The sequence below is a fragment of the Epinephelus moara genome, chromosome 24 (assembly GCF_006386435.1).
Source record: "Epinephelus moara isolate mb chromosome 24, YSFRI_EMoa_1.0, whole genome shotgun sequence".
Taxonomy (NCBI): domain Eukaryota; kingdom Metazoa; phylum Chordata; class Actinopteri; order Perciformes; family Serranidae; genus Epinephelus; species Epinephelus moara.
Genome location: NC_065529.1, coordinates 20092468 through 20105244, shown reverse-complemented (window position 1 = coordinate 20105244; position 12777 = coordinate 20092468). Strand labels below are relative to the sequence as shown.

General features: G+C 43.2%; 1 protein-coding gene across 5 annotated transcripts in view; it reads left to right on the top strand.

The window, feature by feature from the left end:
• LOC126385438 (plexin-A1-like) overlaps window positions 1–12777 on the top strand; it is a 294361-nt gene that overhangs the window by 241667 nt on the left and 39917 nt on the right. For all 5 annotated transcript variants that reach the window (XM_050037151.1, XM_050037155.1, XM_050037152.1 and 2 more), the window contains exons 12-15: window positions 1754–1944; window positions 8877–9028; window positions 12001–12124; window positions 12263–12399. In XM_050037151.1, the coding sequence (XP_049893108.1) occupies window positions 1754–1944; window positions 8877–9028; window positions 12001–12124; window positions 12263–12399 (604 nt within the window). The remainder of the gene's footprint in view (window positions 1–1753; window positions 1945–8876; window positions 9029–12000; window positions 12125–12262; window positions 12400–12777) is intronic.

Below are 12777 nucleotides of genomic sequence, written 5' to 3'. Positions count from 1 at the left end.
TCAACTGTTTGTTAGGGCAGTGGCCATGTAGCAATACAGCCAGCTCAAAATAATTCATGGCTCTTGGATGAATATACATAGGCAAAGCAAAATGCTATAGTTAGGTATTAAGTGTGCAAAAACCTGATCAGCTGACGAAGCTTATTCGTAACATTTACTTTGTGTTGCAACTCATTTTTCAGCTCCACAATGCACCCTGTCACATCTTTGTATTGTAAAATATCTTGCCAGAAGGCTGTATTTAAACACCCCTTATTGTGCAAGCTTTTACACTTACGCTGACAGGTATTATTATTATAATGTATGCAATACTGTATGTATTTCCACTTTTTTCTAAACGGTATTATAGTGTGTACGCTAATGTATAACCACGCCTTGCCCTCCAAACAAAGAACCACCAGGGTAATGATTAAACACATACACATACTGAATGCACCACTGAGGGAGAAGACAATGAGATCATGTCTGTTGGATATAATTACTGGTAGGACAATCTTTATAGTGCTGTCTCCATAATTATTGTGGCCTGTACAGAACAGCAGGGGTCTGTAACATTATTCCCCTGCTGTGAGGTAAAGTAACATCATCTGCAGCTACCACTGCGCTCGATACGGCCTGTTGACAACATACGCACATAGTTGTGTAAGGCAGAGAGAGCTGCATTGTCTGGTCCTGTTTGTTACTCTTTGATGGCTAAAGACGCAGCGAGGAGCTGGGATTTTGTGTCGTCTTGCAGATTAGAAGATGTTACAACTCTAAAGCCTGTGAAGCAGTGATCATTGCCATTTTGTCAGTAATGTAAGGTAACACCACAGAGTCACTTTGTTTCATTTATTGATGTCACTCCCCTGTAGTCTAAATGCACTGAGCAAGCTGTTGAAGTCTCAAATTTCACATATTTCTCAGGCTGCTGCCTCTGACTGATATGCTATATGGATGCATTTGTAACATATACGCGACATAGTGTATGAACATAGGGACCCAGCTGCAATCCACAATAATGGGGTGTTTGTATTCATGGAGGCAACATAACATGCTTTGACAGTTCTTTCAGAGACAAAGTGTTTATAAATGGCATCTGTTAGATGAAACAGTATAGACGGCACACAATATCATCAGCGTGCATCAGTGTCTATGCATTGTGTGTTATCTCAAGTGTAAATCTCCTGAAGTGAAACCGAGGGCGACCCCCAACCCAAAGATGTCTCCCTATCTGTCTCTGTCTGTCTCTCCTCACTGCCAGCCCCCTCCCTATTTCTCAATCATGATAATCATCTGGTGGCGTGTGAGCGATGCTCACTTGTCTTAAATACTGATATGTTAATGTAATTAGAGAGAAGTCGTTTAGCAGCCAGTAATTGGTACAGGGTTGCTTTAAAGCTGCTCCATGACCAATGGGATTTGGGGATGGAATAGCAGAGAGAGAGAGAAAAAAAAATGATTTCGCTGTACAATTCCTGAGGCCTTTGGGAAATAGTGCCTTAACTCAACTTAGTCTCAGTGACATTGAAGAAGTTTTGGAATTTTTGTGTGGAAGTTGAGAAACTTTAAATAGAAGTATTTTGTTGATTTTCTAACTGTTCTACCCCTCAGGATGTTTGTCTACTTAGTTAGCTTGTACTGTAGCAATTTAACACAAACTGTATTGATGGTGATGTAACTTTATTCTCTCCCCAGCCTCATTCGCACCAAAAATAATCTCTTATTACTTAATTTTCTGACTCTTTCTTCTTCTTGTTCTTCTCCTCACCAGCCCACCTGTATAAGTGCTACGCACTGAGGGACAGCTGTGGGATGTGTCTGAAGGCAAACCCCAGGTTTGAGTGTGGCTGGTGCGTACAAGAGAAGAAATGCTCCCTGAGGCAGGAGTGTACTCCTCCAGAGAGCACTTGGATGCACGCCACCACCGGAAACAGCCGCTGTGCACACCCCAAGATCACCAAGGTAAGCAGTGACAGTAATAACACATGCTTACCATGTGACGCCATATAGAGGCTCAGTATGCTCGGTAACACATTCCTAACTGCACGTACACACACACACACACACACACACACACACACACACACACACACACACACACACACACTTTTTTGTGTTAATCGCTGAAGTTGAACAACATACAACCTAATGCAGTTAGTGTACAACAAACATATGGAACTTTCCAAACCATTTTATCCAATATTTACATATAAGGTAAAAATATATTAGCAGAAATTGATTGGTGCAAACACATTTTCAGCTCTCTACAAAAATAAAAGCCGGTACCAAAGCTGACGCCATGGCCACACACTATAACACCCCAGGGTCTGTGAGGCCAGGGAACAGCCCACTCTAAAATCAACATTGCATGGAGCTGCTGAATCCAAGTTAAAGAAAAAACTCTTGTCTTACCACTGCTAGAGTTAAAGCAGACACTTTTGCTGCTATTTGGTGTGTGTTGCCAAGCAACTCGACCTCCTTAACAACAAACAAGTAAGGGTTTTTTAGGGCAGAGGTCAAAAGGAAGGGGGTTCAAGTGACAATATGCCCTTTGTAACAGGGTCGTGATTACCGCATGTTTGGCAGTGATTGAAACTGAAGACTCTTGGCGCAGGATTGCCAAAGTCAGCTCATTAGTAAAAGTTTTCCAAAAGAAGGGATTAGAAATCCCTACCTGTGCTGCGTCATTGTTTGGCCTCACCGAGTGATGGGAATGTTCTAGGAGGAGAGGCGGCAGGGAGGATAGACAACTTAGAGGCCATCACCATGACTGCAACTACAACACAGATGGGCCGGCCAGGAGGAGGCAGTTCACACACCCCAAGACTGAGCACACTGACATGATTAGAGATGATGGCTACACACACACATACACACCCCTAAAGAGGCAGATAGGGTGGCTGTCTGGAGTGTGTGCGTGCAGGAGAGTGACAAAGAAACAGAGACTGTGGAAGTGTGCTAATTGTGTCCCACCATGGGCGCAGAATGTGTACGTGCATGTGTGCATCTGACAGGCCGGTTGAGCTAAGGCGTCTAAACACCACAGCGTACCCATCTGTTGCCACCAGTAACCGTGGCGGTGGTCCTCGTCTGACTGTGACCTGGGTCACTGTCGCTACAGCTCACCACTGGGACTGACACCCACACGCACGCTCTCACGAACACACACAGAGCCTGGTCTGAAAGCCACGCACCGCTGTGCAAGACGTGTCTCGACGTTTCACTCGTTCTCATTTGTCCTTCTGCTGTCTTCCCTTCTTGTCCTTCTCTCCATTATTTCTCCTCAAACTTTCAACATTGCGTTTTCTTTAAATTTAATTTTATCTCAAAAAAGACGAACAATCAGCTCAGTCAAAACGAGTGCCACTTCTCTCTATTTAAACGAGTGTGAAATATATGTATGGTTTATAATGCATCCCCATTTCACTGATGCAGACTTGTATGGCTGGAGCCCTCAGTACATTTCCTGTGTGACACGGGTTCGTCTTTCTGAATGCTTAATGGAGATATTGGATAATTGGGGCACTGGCACATAGATAAATCCGTTCGCTAATGCTCTCCCTCTCTCTTCTTGCTCGCTTCAGTTATCTCTTTGAAACAAGCATACAGAGGCAATTGGGTTTTGTGTGCGTGTATGTTTGAGAGAGATGGCGGGGAGTGTGTGTGAAGGGGTGGGGATGTGTGTGTGTGTGTGTGTGTGTGTGTGTGTGTGTGTGTGTGCATGCAAGCATGTGCTCTTGCATGCATATTGAGGGGTAAATCCTGGCCTCGGGGCAAGATGTTGGTGGCAGTCAAAAAGCAGGCGTAGAAGAGCTTCAGAAACAGCAGGAGGAGAAATGTACTGCAGGTTTGAGAACACAGAAGAGACAAAGAAGAATAGCAGAGGAGAGAGACACTGGAGGAGGCGTTATCGCCGAGCCGCGCTGCCAGCCTCACCTCTCCTCTCCACCTTTGACATTTACAGTGTGACATTTAATGCCAAAAGAACATCGGCAGGCAACAAAGAAAATATCTCCCTTTTCTTCTGCCATTTCATTCTTTAGTTCTCCCAAAGAGCATCACATCCACCACACAAATTGAATATTACTCCACTTCTCACCATGCGTTCGGCCAAATCCCTCTCTTCCTCTTTGATGCCCTTTTTAAAAAAAAAAAAAAAGACTTTTTGCTTTATTCAGGATGCTTTGTTCATTTTTTTGCAGCATGCTAGCTGCTGTGTGGCCATTAGCTAGTGGATTAGTTGCTAATTTCATTTGGACCGGAGAATGTGTGTTCAGCCGGGAAGGAAACGCCACTGGAGAGAGTGTGACCTCACACACATGCACACATCATACAGAAACGTACTGTACACACACACAGCTATCCAGAGCTTTCAGAGCAGCGAGCGTTGAAACCATTTGGTGTCATTTCCAAGTGTGCTATTGCCCATTTGACGTTGTTCAATAGTATGCAGTTGGGTACGGTTCCAGTAATGACTCTGGCACCTAAGCACTGTTCTCCAAACACAGCAATTGATGTTTTAGGCTGTAAATGATTGGTTTTAGACCAAGAATTTGGCTGTTAGGCTGTTAAAGTGCTACTTTTATTGTGCTGCATTTTTTTCCTCTGCACTGACATTGTGCACAAAGATTAATTAGTTCTCCTTTCACAACAAGCAGACACACAGTTTGTGTGTGTGTGAAAGCATACAAAAACACACTCGCACAAGCAAAAAACACTCCAGCTCCCACAGGCATACACACACACACACTCTCTGATTAGACTACATTCAGATTAAAATGTTTCATTAAAATGTTTAAAATAAAAGATAAATAGCGTTACAATGAGTGGTTTGTATAGTATCGTCAAAATCACAGTCACAGCCACACAGATAGTGACACACACACACACACACACACACACACACACACAGTCTGGCACTCTCTCCCAGTGTAGTGCAGCAGTGTCCTAGTATTGGCCTTGGATGCTGCCTGGCCCTCCATCATCCATCATCTCCTGCCTGCCTTCTCCTAGGGGACAGGAAGAGCATTACAGCTAGCCCTTAGAAACCAATTAAAACAACACAGGCCATGCCAGTATGTGTGTATGCGTGGGGGTGTGCATTTTTTAGTGTTAAAGCATGTGGCACACTTCTGTGCTGTGTTTTTTTTTGTTTTGTTTTTTGTTTTGCTTCTTTGTGATCTTTTCTATATGAGAAAGGGTTTTTTGTTCCAAAAACTATGTGATATTGTTCGGAGTGTTGTCAGCGTGCATGTCTTCATTTAGTTGCACAGCTTGTGTACTTGAGAAAGGCCAATGATTCCCCCCTCATGTATTATTATTAAGCTCCAATTTTGGCATTTAGAAGACTTCTTTTTGTCTCCATTTCTCCATTTTCTCATCACTTTCCTTTCGCCTCTTCCTTATATCCTCCGTCCCTTTTTGCCTACTAACAACCATTATTTTCTTCCCTTTATAACCCATCAACCCTTTTCACTCTCCCTTCCTTTCCTTTTTTCCCTTTCCCTCTCGATCGTCCTTCATCTGTCCTGTCCTTCTGTCCCTTCCTTCCTCCTGTCGACCAGCATCAAGAAAGATGTCTTTCTCTTCAGAGGCCCCAATTGACCCGGCCTCTGTGATTTGCCAGTTGTGTTTTAGAGCACAATAATAAGTCTTGCTGTAACAGCATTGAGAGAAATAATAAAGCAAGCCAGCGCTGAGTAACTGCTCGCACTTATTATTCATAAAGGTAATTTAACAGCTGGATTGAGCTGATTTACTTTATGAAATAATCTTACCATGTAAACATGCTCTCAATGTTTAACTCCAGTAATATAATGGGCCCCACTGTGGTTTTGACTTCAATCATAGTTTTGTTCTTTATGTTTGTAAGGATTTACGTCATCAATCATACTATTTTTCACTTAGGCACATGTAAACATTTAGTGGCAAAGACTCATCACTGTCATTACTTACTTTATTTACCTCCATCAGTTTGTTTTACATTTTGTTTTTGAGAGTCTTTCACATCCCGGCTTAACTTTAGAAACCTTATGCCATATTCATATCATCTCTCTCTGTGTCCCTTGCTTACCCACCCCCCCGCCTCCTCTGCCTATAACTAGCAGATGCTATCTGTGCACTGCCGCTCAGCCTGGCCACAATAGGCCTCACACAAAGCCTTCGACACAACGGGACAAGTCGGAGACGGAGAGGAAAAAAGGGAATTTGAATGGGTGTGGAGTGCTGTGACGGCGAAAAGAGAATGGAGCGAGTGTTTAGGCTGGTGGCTTTTATCAAAAAGGGCTTTTTGTTTGTGTTGTTTAGTTGTGGATGTAACAACTTGTGTGTGTGTGTGTATGTGTGTGCATTTTGATAAGCCAGTGCTTACAGAGAACGAGAGATTTGATTACCATATCTGAAGATTCTGACTGGTGCACTACTGCGTGTCACTCACTCCTTTGTCTCCAGCTAAAATATATGCATTCAGGCACATAGACAAAGAGACAGAGAGTGAATTAAAAAGACACAAGTCCGGAGAGGAAGAGGGAAAGGGCGAGAGGAGGAGGAGGGATGTTCATCAGAAGCCTAGCTGGTGTAAGATAGAAAACACTCCTTAATTATATCACTGTGGCATTTCAGCTCTGGCCTGCATGACACTGGGCTTTGTTCCCATTGTGTGTTTCTGTTAGTGGTGTCCTGAACACCTGTGGCTTTTACTAGCCTGCCACCTTTTCTATAATGATGTTAGACTGGGGATCATTGTCAGGTAGCAGGTGGAGGAATAGAGTTATAGAGAGCTGCTTGAGAGAGTGCATCTAATTTAGTATGTATATTTAGACAGTAGATACACTTAAAGGAATAGCTCAGTATTTTTTCATTTCAGCTTTCTTGCTGAGGTAGATAAGAAGACTGATACCTTATTTTCCTGTGTATGAAGTTAAACGTGCTCGCACAGCTTTATATTTACTACACAGATAAAAGAGTGCTCGTGTAACTTGATGCAACAAAGTGAATTAATGAATTACAGAAAATTCCTTTAACAAATTTTGTTACCAGTGCTCTCTTCTTCCCTGTTCTAACCTGTTGTACACTCACTCTTTTTAAAGTTGAAAAAGGCAAATGTATTACTCTAAAGGCACCGTCAAACCATAATTTATAACAGCAGAATTTTTAACCAACATCAATTCATTTTACTGGAATTTGCGACGGCCCTAAGAGCTCAATGCACTGCAAATAGATGTACCACAAGCAAATGAAGAAACATCTTCACCAACTTGACAAAACATGCACAGCATTTAGAAAACATTCACCAATATGACGTCACTTAAAAACATTAACTTCACATCAGTGTTATAGCCAGCAAAACGTTAGCTTGTGTCATCATTAGTTGTGTGTATTTCATCAGAATATTTGAGTTGGCAGTCTAATAATAAACAAGATGCTAACCCAAAGTTAATAGCAGATCTACAACCTGATAATGTATCTGAATCATGGGGTCACAATCTTAGAATAAGCTATTAAAACTTAGAGTTTAGGGGATTTTTTTCAACATCATCGATGGATAGCGGACTACACAAACTTTTAAGTGTTCCCTGGAAACATTTCATTTGTGTTGTGAGCTTTTTTGTAGCGCTTTGTCTAAATGCTGCACATTTGTCATCAAATTGATGTTTTTATGTGTCACCAACTTGGTGAACATTTTCTAAATGCTGCCCATTTGTTGGTAAGTTCATGAAGAGTTAAATCTTATTTGCAGTGGGTTGAGCTCTCAGGGCCTCTGTAGGAATTGCTGCTAGCAGTGAATTTGCCAACACAGGCCAAGTAAATTTACATGGAGCTTTGAAGTAGAGTTCAACTTTTGGCTTTTTTGTGACAAATTAACCAAGAGTAGTCACGACGTCACCAAGCTGGCAGCCCAACCACATTTTGCAGTGGTCCACAAATGACATGTGATTTTTGACTTTCTGGTGTGAACAGAAGTGTTGCTAGCTTTAGGACTGGCCAACAAAAATACAAATCATTGCTTCGCCAACAGTTATAAAATTCGTATGTGATCTTTGGCACTAATCTCCCTCTTTCCACATTTGTGTGTTCGTCCATATCTGTATAGACTGTTGTGTCTCACTCTATCTTCTACACAAAACAGAAAACTATATGTGGATCCTTGGTTGTATGCAGTTTACTTGGGGCTTTGTACTTAACGGAGAGATGTCATACTGATGGGAGCTTAATCATAGTATCCTTCCTTTATGGCAAGCAGGGTCAAAGTGTGACCTTACCCACAGCCCCACACCACAACACCCAACCACCAGCATCTCATCCCCTAAACCCTCCTCCCACCCTGCTGCGACAAATGACCCCACCCCACCCACGCCAGGTTCTAATCCAATTAGCTCTAGCCCTAATTATGCTAGTAATGACTGATTACCAAAGGGGCCATTGTCTGCGTCGCAGGCTGGATGAATGGGGCCGTGATTAGCGACTGGGCTAGCCTCGGGTAGCCATTAGCACCTCCACACACCTTTTCGCAGACCTCTCGGGGAAAGAAAGGGAGCAGAGGTCGCTGTGCGCAGTAATTGTGTTCAGTAGATTAATCGTCACAGGGTTAAATGAGAGATGTAAGTGAGGGCTTGATGGGTGGGTCCAGGTTAAGTGTGTGAGTTGGCAGGTTGTGAATGTTTGACTGAGTTGAGGTGGAGTTAATGGATCCGAGGTCATTTTTCATCTCACTTAATGAGGTAGCAAGTATCTGATTCATTGAGAATGGGACATGGCCATAATGACTTAAGTAAACTGTGATTCATGCTGACATACAATATATCTCTATGATGTACTGCTTTGGGTAAAAATCGATTGTCCCATATGTTGTTCTGGCTAACATATGTCCTCCTTAATTTGTTCCTTCCAACCAGTTGTCTCCGGAGACAGGGCCCAGGCAGGGAGGAACCATGCTGACCATCATGGGTGAGAACCTTGGTCTGCAGTTCAAAGACATCCAGAATGGAGTCCGCATCGGCAAGGTGGCCTGCAACCCTCAGGAGGACCAATACATCAGTGCTGAGCAGTACGTTGACACTATCTCCGTCTTCATGTCTTCACTCCAACCCTTCACTCTCAGGCTCCTTGTTTCTGAGACTCTCCACTCCCTTGCTTGTCTTTGTCCGATATTGATGTGCCACTGTGTGCTAACCACAACTCACTCTCAGACCTCTGTTTCAGTAAAAACTGAACACAACTGTCCACTTCCAAAGCCTGCAGTGTTTGGTACTGCTATCCTTCATACAAGTGCTGTCCATGTAAATCTGACACAAGCTGTGTTTGCGTGGAACATTTTATATCACTAATAATCAGAATAATAGCTCAATCAGATTTGAATTACCTCCTGTAATCACCTTCATCACAATTAATTTGGCCCATTCTGAGAGAAATGTAATGACATTTGAAGTGGGTGGTACATATCTTCTGAAAACTCTTACGCTGATGAGAGCTTGTCGTGTGAGCACTCCCTCTGATTAAATTATGTTTACTGCTTTCTGGGAAATTCTGAAACACAGCGGATGCCGCGGGTGGAACTTAACTCCCATTTAATAACCGAACTAGTATATTCTGAGAAAAGTATAACCTGTGCAACAGCAGTAAACAATCACAGCTCCTAGATCGGTCTTGAGTTCCAGGTTCAGTCTGTTGGACATGACTGAACTCTTTGTTTTAACTGGTCGCCTAGGTGAAATTGTTTTCTTTAGTATGATCATGGGAATCAACAATTAGATTACATTCAGAATGGGGGAAAAAGACTACTAACCACAGCCAGTGTGACGCTGGTACTGCACTGTAATAGCTACCCAGAAAGATGTGGGCCTTCAGTGAAACTACTAGATGAGTCACACACTGCATTTTATGTTGAATCCATCCAGAAGCAGAGAAAATACAATTTAGTACGAGGAAAAATTGGGGACGCTCCACACAGCTGGAGGTGTCCTCAATATTCTATTTCCAACTATGTAGCTGTCATTTGTACACAAATGCTCCATTTGCTGAGTTTTGCAGCACAGTCCCAGCAGATTTTGTTTTCTCTCTGCCCCCTCAAGAAGAAAACTAAGAAATGTGACTTTGATGGTTTGACAGCCGGGACAACAGAACGCTGTGCAGCTCTCGCCAGCGATGACAGGTGTCCCCAAAATGGGTTTAGAAATATGGCAGCGACATGTCAGCTTTGATTTCTAATTTACAACCTTGTATACGTTGCAGTCACACACACAACATACCATTCTTACACTGTGTAGCCTTGAAGTAATAGGAGGTGGTTCTGTGTTGTAACTTTCCTTCACCACATGTTCAGTTTGTCCTAGCAATCACATCCAAAAGCGCCAAGGTGTCTACGTTTAACCCCGTCAACCCCGTAACTCTGCATTGGCCTGTTGCCATAGTACCCGCAGGAGAAGGAGGAGGAGGGCGCGGCTGGCAGTGAGGCTGTCATGCTAATTAAAAGTGATGTTAGCCATACGGTGCCATTAGTGGCCCGGTCACTCTCGTCATTCCCGTGACCCTATCAGATTTGTAGCGCAGAAGACAGGACAGGGTTACGGGACTGACAGCACAGGTCAAAGGTCAGCTGGTGGAGAGAGGGGAGTAAAGGAGGTGTGTAGCTGACTGTTGTGCAAAATGTAGACACATTGTTCTCGCTCTGGCTTTCTCTTTTCTCTCTGCCAGCGCTCGCACTTCATATACAGCCTGCGCACTCTCCCTGTGTCTGTGATTGGAGTGAAATTGAATTGCAGGAAAATGCAGCACTTCTGGTCCTTTTAGTATTAGTAGGCTTGTCATTCACCTCAGTCATTAAATATTTACGAGACGGATTTGATTCCACATTGAGAAAAGTAAATTATTGCCAGTAGTGAGGAAAACAGAACCTGGTCTAACCTCTTTTATTGCCTTATTAGTAGTTTATGTGTGACAATTTGGCATATGTTTAATTTTTAGCATCACATTCCACCTCAGTTATTTGATTGAGGGAGTTATAATTCATAATGTTGTCATCTTTACAAACGCACCATGAACTTTCCGTCTTTCTAACCACGTAATAACAGCTCAATGTAGCCACCTGTCATCTGTGCAGTAATGAGGCAAGTGAAGCCGCAGTTTCTAACTGAGAGCTGTCCAGCATTTTAATCACGGCCCCTGTCATAGTAGGAGACCTGGGAATAAATGAAAGGGAAAATAAAAACAATGGAAACACACAGCATTGGAATGTGAAATTCATTGTCGTCGCCTCAGTGCCGCAGTTGCCATGGCCACCTGCAGGGAGGATGGAAGCAGGAGAGTTAATAACTCATCTCAGGGAGGGAGGGAAGCTGAGGAGATGTGTAGGATATGAGCTCGTTCAATTAATCAGCCTCTCCCACTTTAACCCTCTCCCTCTCTCTCGTACTCGCTCCTGCTTCCTCTGCCTCCCTCTCTCCTCTGCACTATCGCCCTTTCTCTCTGTCTCATTCGTTCGCTCTGGCTAATTAACAGTCAAGTGTGTCTCCAGTGGGTGAAACATGAAGTAAGTGTGTGTGTGCGCGTGTGTTCTCCCCGTGGGCTACGCTGCCACTCCTTCCCTCATTCAATCATTTCTCCAGTGGATTTTCATTTGGCCAGCCAGCACCCAGGGCCAAGTGCGATGCTTAGGATTCTGCAAAACGCACTAATGCAGACACACACACAGACACACAACTCCACCCTGTCTAAGCGCTGCAGAATTCCTCTAATAGAACATTTGGTCTGCTTGTTGTTATTTTTTATTAATGAGGGTTCAACACCTGTTTTCTGAACTACTGGAATTTTGTCTGACTTGGACAGAACAGAAGAAATTGTTGAAGAGTCATCTGCTCCGACTGTTTCCCCCTCTGTCTCCACCTCACTTGGTCATTGTTCGGCCAAGCATCTTTTGTCTGAAGTGACTGTCGTATTTTTAAGCAGCATTTTTAAACCTTGACATTTGTGCATTTATTTTGATAGCAATGATAATGGAAGTCCTCTCACCACCTTTTTCAGGATTGTGTGCCGGCTAAATGATGCAACAGGTTACAGGGTGCAGGAGGCTCAGGTAGAGGTGTGTGTGAGGGACTGCATCCACCCCGACTACAAAGCAGTGTCCACCAAGGCCTTCACCTTTGTGGTAAGTGTGTGTTGTCAGATTGCTGCTGAATAAAATTACAGCAAAGACAAAGCTTTCTGATACTATATTTGACATTTTTGTAGACACCAAGCAGCATTGATTCTTACTCACCTGTCCTCTGCCTTTGTCCCTCCTTAGTCTCCGTACTTTACCCGTGTCCAACCCTCCAATGGGCCACTGTCTGGAGGAACAAGGATCACCATTGAAGGCAGTCATCTCAATGCAGGCAGTGCTGTATCTGTGAAGATAGGGCTTCACCCATGCCGCTTTGAGAGGTGAGTGAATCCAAATGACCTTATTGTCAGTTTGTTTTGTTAGCTCATAGTTAGTAACAGTCTCAGTGTTATCTGTGATTTAGAACATTTGCAAGCTAACTTAAATGAGCTGGAAAATTGCTGGTGTTGTTGCGCACATATTTTTAGTGCTGCATAAAATCACTGTTGTACACTGATGTTGTGTGATAGTTGAAGTCCTACTTATTAAATAAATCTATGATCACATAAGTATTGTCCTTGCACCAAATATTAAGGGCTAGGAAGGTATATACAGTGAGTGTAGACCGAATCAGTGTTTATTTACAAGAACTTCACGATAGAAAATCGCTATGGGTTTGTTTTTGGCCACCTCACAAAGGCCTACCAGAGAAAAGTCAT